Below are 14047 nucleotides of genomic sequence, written 5' to 3' on the forward strand. Positions count from 1 at the left end.
TCGTTCGATTCCGCTTGGTTCGAGCTCATTTCGTGAGGAATATTGATACCATCCTTTTGTATCCTTTTGTAACTGTATTCAAGGATACAAACATTTATCACAACCTGTAAACTAAATTCCTACCTTAGAATATAGGGCTGTGATAAAAATATGCGTATAAGAAACAGTTTTGGGCTTTAGCTGTTGTTCATTTTACAATAATAGCCTTAATTCGATCATTTTTGAATAATTAATTTATTGATAGTATATACTCACAGATGATACTCACAAATTTACAAAGTAAATAAAAAAGTAACACTCATGTAAAAAAATAAATCACCTCTTACAAAAGTATAAGTAACTATATAGTTACGTTCAAAAAAATGATTATAGTATTTACAAGTATTACATTATTTACGAATATACCTAACCTTGCCTGCCTGGTAGGGTGTCTGTGTGACCAGGTTGCTTATTCTTATTTCTTATCTGTCTCCACATCTTTACATTCCAGATCTCCAAGTACACTTTCGAGCTTTTCAAGTACATTACATTCCAGCCCCTCTACTTCCCTCTTCAGCTCCTTCTTTTTCTACTTACATAATGCAATCTTCAGAAGAGGTTGGTAGAAGTGGGTCTGGGGTTGGAAGTGGATCAGGAATCTCATCCAAGTAATCTCTAACAGTTTTGACGTTGGTTTCGCCTTCTGCGATTTCGGAATCTGGATCATTGGGGAATGTTGGTATGTCGGAATGTTGAAATCCTGTAACAAATTACAAGTTGCAAATTATATAATAATTTAAAGCAAAAATGAAAAATAAAAACAAAGAGATTCTGAACTAGAGTGAGGTTCACGTTATAATAGCGGGTTTTTATTAGCATGAATGTTGCTAGCCTCAGTTGATAGACAGAGTTTTACATCAAGATTAAATTGAAGGAGATATTTAGCTAATATTCATATCATTAATAAAGAGAGGATCAAACTGAAATGTTCAATTTCACAAGATCAAGAACGCTTGAAGAAATAAGCGTTTAAATAAATGGAGTGAATGTTGAACAACCTCTGTCTGTGAAATTTCTAGGTGTCTTGCTAGACCAGAACTTGTCTGGATAACTTTGTGCTGTAAAATATTATCTGGAGTGTTTGCACTCAGGCAGATTTCAAGATTAAGTACTGGGAACACTATCTTAACATGCACAGTTTATCATGCCCTCATAATGTCGCATATTCTGTATGCAATATTGGTATGGGGAGGCTCCAGTCTCAAAAATTTAGATAGAGTTTTTAGAATGCAAAAGAGAGCTGAGAGAGCAATAAAAGGTCTTAAGCCATTAGAGTCATGTAGAGAGTATTCTAAAGATCCACTACTAACTGTGCCTGCACTGAACATTTTCGAAGTAATTGTGTATATAAGGGATAAAGAATTTATAAGAAACTGTGACATACATAATTATGACACAAGAAATAAGAGTAAATTTTCTATACAATACCACAGGACAGCTCAGTATGAGAAAAAGCCTTCTTATATGGGTATCAAATTTATGAGTAAACTGCCGTCAGCTTTGAGAGAAAATGAGAATAAGGATATTTCGAAAAGCTATTGAAAAAATATCTAGCAAACGGGGTATAGTCCAGTCACTATATACATTGGTGTATGCAATTTATATTGTAGTTCTGATTTTTTAATATATTATTTGGGTACATAGGAGAAGTCCAGAACCAATTTCTTCATGCAAAATTTCCTTGTGCTAGATACAGAGTGGCCCAAAAACCTCGTATTTTCGGCTCATTTTTCAGTTTTGAGCTATTTCTGCAAAATCTCGTAATCGGACAGAAAAATTTGCTCCCACCTTTTTTCTAGATTATATAAAATCTGAATAAAATGAGATCATTCGGAAGTCTCTATCTCCAATGAGTACTGAGTTATGATTTTTCAAAAATGAGTGAAATTTGAAGAAAAAATCAATTTTGATGAATTTGATTTGGTTTTTGATCAACAATATCTTCCGATTGTTACCATTTAGATGTATAACTTAAAATCCCTCTGGGCGTATTTTTTTGCTTTACAATCTGAGATCAGGTACAGCGCATATCTCTATCTCATATAGATTTCCAGGTACACCTGACAACAATGCTCCTTGTATTATGAAAAACACCTAATTTTCAGCTTCAACCATCATCACCAACTACATAGTCTTCACATTGATATTTCGCACAATGACATGAGTTCATGAGATTATGATCTATGAGAATCACCCGTTAGATGCACTTCATTTCAGTATTTCCTAGTGGAGAGGCGCGCTCAAAATTTCAAACACTTATAACTTCTGACACAATGCTCAGATTTCATCGTACTACACTTCATTCTTCTCGGCTCGTCAAGGCGGTCCAAAATCATGCATCATAAGTCAAATTCGGTCGAAAAGTGGAATATTTATTGTTGAGTGTACTAAAGCCCATATTACATTACACAAAGAATGGCCAATTTCTATATTCAAAGCTGCATGTCTTTTGAAATACTCCTGATAAAATTTCCAAATCCAGTGAGGATGTAAAAATTGTTCTTCTCTACCCACTCCAATGAATAATACTTTCAATTACAATACCATTCGAAAGTTAAGGATGATTTCAAAAATGGCGATTTCAGTTTTTATATTTTTTCCGTGATTTTACTTTTGATCAAGAGATTCTAAAACGAGTCTGATACATCATAGAAACTCTCGATTGATTCCAAATTGTAGATAAATTCATCCTCTACGAGCTCAGCTGCCTAAAATCCATCTTGAAACACTTTTCCGTATGATAGAACTGCTAAAACCGTCAATATGATAAAAATATCTACAATTTCCGGATTTTTCTCAACAATCAAATCTCATCCTATGAAAATATTTTTCAATAAATCGTTAACAGTAGGTGAGAGAGGAAGTTTCAAGTTTCAAGTTTTTATTGGGCCAGTTGAACATAGAAGTTACATATAGCCAAGTCACAATTCACATTAAAGAAACATACAATAAATTGCACAGATACAATACATACAATAGACAATAATAAATAAAATAAAACAGATCAGTAAAAGCAAATTTACAATTAGATCAGATAATTTAGTCTCCTGTACTTGGGTATCAATGGACAAAAAAAGCATTATATTAAATTGACTAGGGTGTTGTGATCAGCAGTAATGAATTCCTCTACTGAGTGAAATGGATTCACAATCAACCAGGATCTAAGTACTTGGAGAAAACGTTTATTTGGCAAGGATCTAACTTGAGTTGGTAGCAAGTTATGGAATTTGTAGCCTATCACAGGGTAGCTCGACTTGGACTTTTCAAGTCTGCATCTTGGTATAATATATATATAATCTCACGGTTTCTTGTGAAGTTACTGTGAATGTCATTGCTCTTTGGTAGCCTATCCTGCATCTGATGTATATCCTTCAAACATTGATAGATGAACTCATTAATGACGGATAGAATGCCATTTCTAGAAAGAAGGGACTTACAGTGATCTAGATAGCCCGCCCCAGAAATCACCCGGACCGCTCTCTTCTGAATTAACAGAACTTTAGAAGTGCTAGATGCATGACCCCACAATTTCAAACCATAACTCATCCTCGAATGAAAAAAAGCAAAATAGGCCTGTCTGACCACCGAAATTGGCAGTTCAGATATCACCCTTCTCAGTAGATAGACAATGCTGCTGAGACTGGAGCACACCATGTCTATATGAGGTTCCCAGAGTAGCTTGGCATCAAGAGTGAACCCCAATAATCGGACCGGCTGCAAATACTCACTGACATCAGATAGAGAGAACAATATACTTTGGGTTTTTGCCTCATTCAGAGACAATCTGTTTAGTGAGAACCAATCACGAGCTTTATCATACAGCTCCATTACATCTGCTTTAGCTTCGGTGACACTCTTATTTACAGAGAACAAGGAAGTGTCATCCGCATAGAACAGCACATTTCCCTCTAGATAGTAGTGCAAATCATTTATTGCTACAAGAAAGAGTAATGGGCCCAACAATGAGCCCTGTGGCACACCCCGTTTTACCAGAAGAGGAATTGAGCACTGTATAATGTACATTCCAATGTACAATCTGTTTTCTCTCAGAAAGGTAAGACTCAAACACCGAATTGCGCATTCCTGTAAGCCATAATGCTCCAATTTCTTTAAAAGAACTGTATGAGGAATACAGTCAAATGCTCGTGAGAGATCACACAGCACTGAAAAAGTTGATTTCCGCTCCTCAAAAGAATTGATAATCGATTCTAACAGTGATTCCACAGCCATGACCTTCCTGAAACCAAACTGAGTAGGAGCCAGGAGGTCAAGCTCCTCAAGGTATTTATACAATTGTGCAAATATGATTGCCTCAAATATCTTAGCAAAAACAGGAATTATAGAAATTGGTCTGAAACTTGAGGTGTCACAATAGGGACCCTTCTTGTAGACTGGGACTGTTCTGGAGATTTTGAGTTGTTCAGGGAAAGTACCGCTAGCTAAACAGTTGTTTATACACAATGCTAATATGGGTGCAATAATAACTATCATCTGCTTGAGCAAATTTGGGGTCATGCCATAAATATCATTACAAATGGAACTCCTGAAACCTAAAACCGCTTCAATTACATCTTGAGCAAATACAGGACTCCAGGTGAATTCAGAAACTATGGCAGGCATGTGAGTAAACTGAATAGGTTCACCGTCATTTGGTATATCATTCACAATCTTCTCAACTGACTCAAGAAAATAATTGTTGAAGTCATCTGCTGTGGCAAATGAGTTGTTGGTCTCTTTTGATGATGGTCTTATTTTGTTTATAAGGGTCTAGGCAGCTTTTATTTTATTACTAGACTCCATAATGAGTTTTGCGTTTGCTTCCAATTTTGTTTCCCTAATTTTATTGCGATACCCATGTCTAAGATTCTTCAATACAATGTTCAGATTAGGGTTTGTTTTACACATGTCACTTACCAACAGAATAAGCTCTCTCAGTTCTTCAAGTTCTGGAGTGAACCAATCGCAACTTGGACGGGTTGGACCACCCCCCAGTCGACCAGCATCCCTCCCCGATGATGAGAAAACCCTTTTAGTCTTCACAGGAAACAAAGAATCAAAAAGTTCCTTAAAACTACAAAATAAAAACGTAAACCCCTCCCTTGCTGACAACGTTGAAATCATATTAAACCAGGGCTCAATTTGATCCTGTAGTGAAGCACAAAAAATCTGAAGACAATTTACATTAAATGATCGATACTGGATAGTTTTGAGTGTTTTACCCCGTCTATAGCAAGCCAACCGAGCTCTCAGAAGGATATGTTTGTGGTCTGATATTTGATCCTTGCTAACATTCACAGTGAAACAATCCGGATCTAAGTTTGTTACAACTGAGTCAAGAGCTGAGCATCCTCTTGTTGCCTCACTTATTAAACTTGTCAGCCCAAACCCCTGCAAGACATTCAGAAACACCCTGGCATCCCTTGCTGAATAAATTGCATTGAAATTATGGTCAGTTCCAATCAACACATAATGACCCACAGACAGTGCATAAGAAATACAAAGCTCCAACTTATCAAAAAACAGGTTTGCATCCCCTCTAGGAGACCTATACATCGATATCACTATGAGTGATAGCTCAACAATATAAAAACCTGCAAATTCCGCCGAAACTTCCACACAGTAAGTTGACAAGTCAAGTGGTTTAATAGTAAAATTATTCCTATTGTTAAAATATACAGCTACACCGCCCCAAGGTGACTGTCTACAGAAACTGCCAGTAAGTGCCAGCCTATCAATATTCTGGTAGAATGGTAACTCTTGTTCAACCAGCCAATGCTCTATGATACACAATATGTCAACATTCTGTGATTTAGGTACATAAGATTTCAAGTTCATTCAATTTGTTTCTTAAACACTGCACATTTATGGAGCATAAATTCAATCGGAATTTTTTATTATTATTTCTAGAAGACTCTAAATAATTGGGGCTTGACTCATTTACATGCATATCAAAACTTAGATCACTCTTAGGGGCGCCAGGTCGAATCCTAAAAAAGGCTGACTCGAATCAGACATGATTGCTGACCTCCAGAAACATTCAGACAATCCCTTCCATCCTCAAGCAGAGAGTCCACACTTACATGATTCGCCAGATCGAACCCTAGAAAAGGCTGACTCACATCAGACAGAGAATGCTGATCTCCAAATACATTGAGATGATCCTCCACACCAGGGCACAAGGAACTGCCAACTGCCAAACCATCATCATTTAAACCAGGAGAGACTGAAACACTTGACTGCATTGCCTTGGAAGAAAATGAGGACACTCTTGACGAGGGGTGGCCGATACATATGCTGTCAACATCCCTTATAATATCATTTATTTTATTAGCAATAAGTAATTTACCCCTTCCATTCAGATGAAGTCCGTGGCTTGTATGGAACCGCCTCTCCAAAGTCCACAATTCTAGTACATGAACCGGATACACATCAGTTAAACGTCTTATGAGTGTATTTATAGCAGCTATAGTTTTATTAATATGTGAGCTTCCAGGTAAATCATAGCGGTAGGGAATAGTAGATATGATTATATTACTCTCTATATATGCTTCAATCACCTCAGTTAACCCCTACATGAATGCTGACTTGCAGATCTCATCAGAGTTATTATTAATGCTATTAGTACCGCCCAAAACGACGACCCAATCTTAAGGAAATTCTATTGTACATTTCAAGATCAAGTAATGATATTTATAATACGGGGTTACCGAGATACATAGCTTTGAATATAGAAATTGGCCATTTTTGTGTACTGGAATATGGGCTTTAGTACACTCAACAATAATTTTTCCACTTTTCGACCGAATTTGACTTATGATGCATGAATTTAGACCGCCTTGACGAGCCGAGAAGAATGAAGTGTAGTACGATGAAATCTGAGCATTGTGTCAAAAGTTATAAGTGTTTGAAATTTTGATCCTTGAGGTGTCCTTAAGGGCGCCTCTCCACTAGGAAATACTGAAATGAAGTGCATCTAACGGAGATTCTCATAGATCATAATCTCATGAACTCATGTCATTGTGCGAAATATCAATGTGAAGACTATGTAGTTGGTGATGATGGTTGAAGCTGAAAATTAGGTGTTTTTCACAATACAAGGAGCATTGTTGTCAGGTGTACCTGGAAATCTATATGAGATAGAGCGCTGTACCTGATCTCAGATTGTAAAGCAAAAAAATACGCCCAGAGGGATTTTAAGTTATACATCTAAATGGTAACAATCGGAAGATATTGTTGATCAAAAACCAAATCAAATTCATCAAAATTGATTTTTTCTTCAAATTTCACTCATTTTTGAAAAATCATAACTAAGTACTCATTGGAGATAGAGACTTCCGAATGATCTCATTTTATTCAGATTTTATATAATCTAGAAAAAAGGCGGGAGCAAATTTTTCTGTCCTATTACGAGATTTTGCTGAAATAGCTCAAAACTGAAAAATGAGCCGAAAATACGAGGTTTTTGGGCCACTCTGTATCTAGCACAAGGAAATTTTGCATGAAGAAATTGGTTCTGGACTTCTTCTATGTACCCAAATAATATATTAAAAAATCAGAACTACGATATAAATTGCAAGCACACCCCCTTTTTTTGTCTATATTGACTGGACTAGTATACTACAGTATTCAAGAATTTATGGATGGAGAATGAGGCTTTTGGGAGGGTTAAATCGTAATGTATATTGTAGAATGTGATGTATATATGTTTATTTGTATTCTTTTATTTTTTGACAAATAATAGTCCTTCTTGACGATTTTTTTTATTTATTATTTATTACAATATTACATACATAAAGTAAGTAACATTACACATAAATGCAAGCTCTTTCGAGCATGACCGCATATGGGAGTATCGAATACATACATATAAATTATGAATTTCACATTATACCGATTAAATAAAAATAATATATACATACAGAATTCAACAAGAATGAACTTTGAAGGTTTGAACATCAGAAATTTTTCCTCTCGTAAATTCTAACTGACAATGATATTAGTTAAGCATTAAGAACATATGAAGGTTGAAGGAAGTACTTGAAAAATTGTTTAAGTTTACAGCGACCACAATAGCCATAAAAGTGAAGTCTATCACACTATGAGAAATTTAAAACAAAGAAAAAAACAAAAAAGATACTACACAATAATGTTGTACATGCACTCAACATCTTGTTCGGGCATAGCAATTGGATAAAAATTTAATCTACGTTTAAACAGATGTGGTGATACACAAGTGAAATTTGCTCCGGCAACCTGTTTAAGAATTTACCTTGCAAAAAAAGAAACGATTTGCGAAAAATTTTGAGTTAGGCCTTGGAACCCTTATCTGTCCAGCTGCACGAGTCAACGGCCCCTGCCCAGCAAAATCTACTGTATTGCCTTGATTGCCACTGGCCCAATAAAATTGTAACAGAACTTTGTAAATGAATAAAGATCGGAGGCTCAAGATGTTTAGACCGCTGAAAAGGTCAGCACGCATAGCAGGAGGTTCTTGGATGAATCTGAGCAAGGATCGCTGTAGAGTGATTGGAGGTTTCAAGTGGGTAATGTAGGTACATCCCCAACATGAAATGCCATCCGAAATTCTGGAGTGAGCTAAGGAGAAATATATGTTTTTCAGTACAGAATTAGGACATAATTTTTTTATATGATAAAATCGGTGGAAAGGCAATCTTAAGTTACATTTGGTAACCCCCTTTATAATGCTGATGTAGCTATGCATTGTTATTTACTAGCCATTAGTTAAGTTGCTTTTTCGAGTCAGTCTGTTGCCAGAGCTCGTAGAGCGTACATCGCTTATAACCATGTATTAGATGTATTAGTATGTTGAAATAGATAAGTCTTTGTAAAAAGCCGGTTGGTTATTCCAGTTCCTTAACTGCGCCCGAACCACCCTCGCGCAGTTTTCCAATGTTATTCGTTTGATAATATTAGTTTTCCGATTCGTGTCGCGATCGCTTATTTCGACTTTGAAAAGGAAACTATCGGAGGACTAAGTGAGGTGAACCTTCAACTTCAACGGAACTTCTACACGGGATAACCACGCCACCGGACTTCTTTCATCCTGGCAACCACACTGGCAGACTCCTTCCGGAACGCTTTCATCCAACAACCGGAAGTAAATCCAGTTCTTACCATTGCTGCTACTGTAAGTAACGAATGAATTCTTCTACCTCAGCTTCACTTTCTTCTGCTTCAAATCCACTCATCAAGCCCTCCAAATTAGACTCTTCCACTATGGCAACTATCCCAAAACATCTGTTGGACTTTATCCCCAAGTTCGATGGGACACCCAATAAAATTCCCAAATTTCTCAGATCCATTGAAGAACTTTTCGGACTTTACTGTAATTATACTATTGAAAAAACTCAACGTGACCAGAACCACTGACTTTTGTATATCGCTGCACTTCACAACTTAGAAGGCACAGCTGATAGCGTAGTTCAAAACAGTGAGTTCTCCAATGTAATCGAACATATTGTAACAATATTCATTGTTCCAATTGTGAATGATGAGGATTATGCGAATTATCATGAGAAGTCAGTCTGTTATAAGAACTTGTTTCGCTGCTTTGCTTTTCTGCGTTGTGTTGTTTCAACTCTGTAAGTGTGTGCGTCGAAGGCACACTACTAGGAAAATCAACGATTTTCCTGGAGCATGAGCCTGGTTCATGACCATATAAGGCAAGGAATTTGTGTCCGATTGATCATCAATCATGCCTTATTTGGTTAGGAATTTGGAAAATAGCTGTCACTTGGTGGGAGAATGTATCTTAAATTATTGTAGTTGTACCGTTCCATTCTATTGGCGGAAATTATGATGAATATTTTCTAGAAAATAGTAACTCCCAATCAAAGTTGACTTTGGTTAAGTTGCAATAGTTGAGAACCTAGTATGGCCATTCACAGCTGTCCACGGCAAGACGAGAGAAGTGAAGTGGATTCATTCAGCATCTGCCCATTGCCGCTAGCAGAACTGAATAATGTAGTCTCAGTATTTTGTGTTGATCATGGCTTTTATGCTAGCTTTAGGCTTGTTAGTATTTGGCTGTGGAACCATCTGTTCCAATAGCATGTTTTAGTTTTTTCCGCCTCAGTAAATGCTTTAGTTAAGAAAAGAAGATATCAAATTTGTCACCTCACAATGGAGATTTTCCTCCTATTACCGCTGCTAAGCGATCAATGTACGGGCTCATCAATGTACGGGTCCATGAATGTCTCGTGAACGTGTGTCTTACGTGTGTCTTTAAGCCGCTGAGATGCCTCTAAATCGATGGCAGTCCTAGAAGCTTGGGGTATGCTGTCTCCTGACGTGTAGAGCTCTATCACCGAGCCTTAATTCAAATCATATCAAACAGCTTTGAGGTAACAACCTTTTCCAAATTAAACAAACGTCCCGAAACTCCGGATGTGGCAGAATGGGTTTTTGTGACTATAGGCTTTCAAAAAGGGAGGGTAAAACGTGAACCATTTAATCAATTAAAACGTGCTGAATTAGAGTCCTTTTTCGTGTTAAATCGTAACTTTGAGATTTGGAAATTGGGGATGGATAGATTACAAATTTTATTAATTTGGTTTGAGTAATAGATTTTCGGTTGTATCTTTAAATTTATATTCTATAATCTATTAAACTACTGAGAGCTGAATTAGCCTATAATATGTTTAAAGGTCCATAAATGTTTTGTAAATGATATTTTCATCTTAAAGTTGTCATGAATCGAAGCTTCAAAAGGACCCTAACCTTTTTTCTAAATTTGTTTTGATGTCACTTATTTCTTGAATAGTTTTCCGATGTAGAATTCTATGATGTGATTTTTTAGGAATATTTTATCTTTGCTGCTTTCATAATAATTATAAAGATACAGAATAGATATTATTAACATTTGATAGTATTTTGATAGTGTTTTAAAAGTTTCCAAGTGTGTTCTAAATGTTCTAAGAGTTTTCTGAATTTTATGCTGATTTTTCTTTTAAAATATTTTTTTTTATTTATGATTAACTTCTGAGAAATATCTATGATAACTTTCATTTCTTCTTTCTGAAATTAGAGTCCTTTAAGCTTCTCATGATTGAATCTAAGATGTTTTCAATGCAGAGTAGGATACTATCGAATTAGCTATGAGATAACTTTCTAAATTTAGTGATTCTATTTTCGGTTTTCATGATGCAACTTAATTTTGTTTTATTAACTGTTGAATTTAACTGTAAGAGGTGACAATATATTTGATATCTTCTCTCTATTTCGTTGTCTCTCTTGTCATTTCTGGATTCCCGTTCTCTAGCACTAGGTATGTTTATCAAGCATCCCTTTTATTAAGTTATATTGTGTGTGCTTCTAAATGATAAATTCCAAATTAACTTTCTAAATTCATAGCACGGCACATTATTCAACTCATAAAGGAACACTTTTCTGATAAACGCACTGTTCCAGACCTCATAGCAGAGATTGCTATCATGAAAACTTTTCAACATGAACATCCCCTTGACTTTCTTGACAGACTAAACGAAAAGCGAACCAGGGTAGTTACTCGCTACAAATTAGATGGTGTATCCGGTGACTTACTCAAAAACCTTCTTGAACAACTTGACATGACACTTGTAAGGACACTTATTCACGGTGTTCATCCAACACTCGGAGCTCATCTCCAAGTCTACAAGCTTAAGAACTTGGACGAAGCCCGTGACACCCTTCACCTTCGTAGTGATTGCATTATTGTGCTAAATCATTTGAAACTTACGGAATCTGTGTCTTATAGTGTAGTTATCAAATCTCAGTTTCGGCAGCGTAACTTCTTTCAACCGCGATCAGTGTTTCCCCAATTCAGGCAGTTTTCATCAACAACCCTTCATGCAAACTTTTGCCCCTTTTAACCAACATAGGTTTCAACAGAACCAATTCCAACAACCTCCACAAATCCAATTTCAACAGCCTCAACAGAATCTAGTACCATTTAAAGCAAGATTCCAGCAGTCTCCAAATTGAAATTCTCAAAATACTGTCTCAATGCGTACTGTTTCAACCAATCGTAGTAACAACTCTGCACGGAACAATTTGTTCCACGATGTTCATTATCTGGAAGGAAATTGCATTGACGAATCTAACGTGAATGTCACTCCACTTGATGAAACTAGCTTCATTCAATCTATGCAAACTCAAATCGATTCTCTCACTTCCGCTGTGAATGAATTGGCAGACCGTTTTTTTAGGATTAGGCCCAGCTCCTTCGGGGGACCCGCCAATCATTTCCACCCCCCAATAATTGGGAATCTAAAATCAAACTTTGCATAGATGGGGTGGAGCTCCTGAAATTCTTACAGATATGGGACGTGTGGCAGTTGATAGAGCTTATCAATAGTTACATTTGGTAACCCCCTTTATAATGCTGATGTAGCTATGCATTGTTATTTACTAGCCATTAGTTTAGTTGTTTTTTCGAGTCAGTCTGTTGCCAGAGCTCGTACAGCGTACATCGCTTATAACCTATATGTATTAGTATGTTGAAATAGATAATTAATTCTTTTTAAAAAGCCGGTTGGTTATTCCAGTCCCTCAACTAATGACTTTTTAAGGTATGAATTTGATCAAAATCGTTGGGGCCTTTTCGAAAAAATCGCGAAGAGCCCTGCTTTTGACAACATTTTCGCGATTTCAGCCGCCATCTTGAATTGCATTTGATCGAAATTGTTCGTGTCGGATCCTTATACTGTAAGGACCTTAAGTTCCAAATTTCAAGTCATTCTGTTAAGATGGGATATGAGAGATGAGTCATTCTGGGAGATGAGATATCGTGTACACAGACGCACACACACTCACACACACACACACACACACACACACACACACACACACACACACACACACACACACAGACCAATTCCCAAAAACCACTTTTTTGGACTCAGGGGACCTTGAAACGTATAGAAATTTAGAAATTGGGGTACCTTAATTTTTTTTCGGAAAGCAATACTTTCCTTACCTATGCTAATAGGGCAAGGAAAGTAATGTAATATGATCACATATGTGAAGTCATTTAATGTGTACAGGTTACAACAGGTCTGCAGTAGCCTATTGTTTTGTGTACGATAATGTAGGTGTGATTGTTTTCTATTATGTGGGTGGCATCTACACAGACATAGCCACAAATTTAAAAATTTTACTCATCAAAAACAAACTACCTACACTGAACACCCTAAAATAATTTGAAATATATAAACATATAAAAAGTGACCCCCACAACATCGTTAATGAACAGACAAACTTCAAACCCCACAGCCTCTTCAACCTCCTACTCCAATAACCTACTAATTTAAACATTCCTGCTACCCCCGCCGCTATCCATTCAAATAGTCCCGCCACTCCTACCACCCACGCTGCTTACTAAACTGCGAATTCCACAATGGAAGTGTCAACCAGTGTTGAGGAAGGGCCTAGTGTCCGAAAGCGCTCCACAATCGTTATTAGGAGCTGATTTTATTTATAAAAATCAGACTGCTATGTTGTAATTTAAGTGTTCAAGAGTGATTATTAACAAGTTCGTAATAGAAAGAAACATTGAAAAGTAGTAATATAATGTACGATTTATTCATATTCACAGTATTCATACCTTTTTTCCCCACACACTTCCATAAAGATTCATATTGCTTCAATTCTGAGTTTTCGGAGAAGGAATTGATGTAGTCAGCAACCGCATTATTTAAGTCACCATTTTCGATTTGACCGTGTTCTTGTAACAACCTTGCGAAATACCACGCTCTCAAATCATTTTCATCAACAAAATGTGCTGGCTGGAATATAAGAAATATAATAATATAAGAAATAGTAGATTGTATTAATTACAGTGTTGCACCCTGATGATTCAAAAATCAAAACGAACACAAACAAATGAGATATGACACATGAGATACTAATACATACTTGAAAAATTGCTTAACACATAGTTGGAAAAAGGTTTTAATCAGTCATTATTCAGCACGAACTATCCTACATCGAATTGTGAGAAAATATCTTC

The 14047-nt window shown here is 36.4% G+C and overlaps 1 protein-coding gene across 4 annotated transcripts in view; it reads right to left on the reverse strand.

Moving 5' to 3' along the window:
* Positions 1-215: 215 nt before the first annotated feature.
* Positions 216-14047, reverse strand: part of LOC111052586 (calsequestrin-1) — a 121380-nt gene continuing 107548 nt past the window's right edge. For all 4 annotated transcript variants that reach the window (XM_039437963.1, XM_039437951.1, XM_039437959.1 and 1 more), the window contains 2 exons: positions 13643-13823; positions 216-739 (listed from right to left, as the gene is read on the reverse strand). In XM_039437963.1, coding sequence (XP_039293897.1) covers positions 573-739; positions 13643-13823 — 348 coding nt within the window. In that variant the 3' untranslated portion in view covers positions 216-572. The remainder of the gene's footprint in view (positions 740-13642; positions 13824-14047) is intronic.

This window comes from Nilaparvata lugens, chromosome 1 (genome assembly GCF_014356525.2).
Source record: "Nilaparvata lugens isolate BPH chromosome 1, ASM1435652v1, whole genome shotgun sequence".
Classification (NCBI taxonomy): domain Eukaryota; kingdom Metazoa; phylum Arthropoda; class Insecta; order Hemiptera; family Delphacidae; genus Nilaparvata; species Nilaparvata lugens.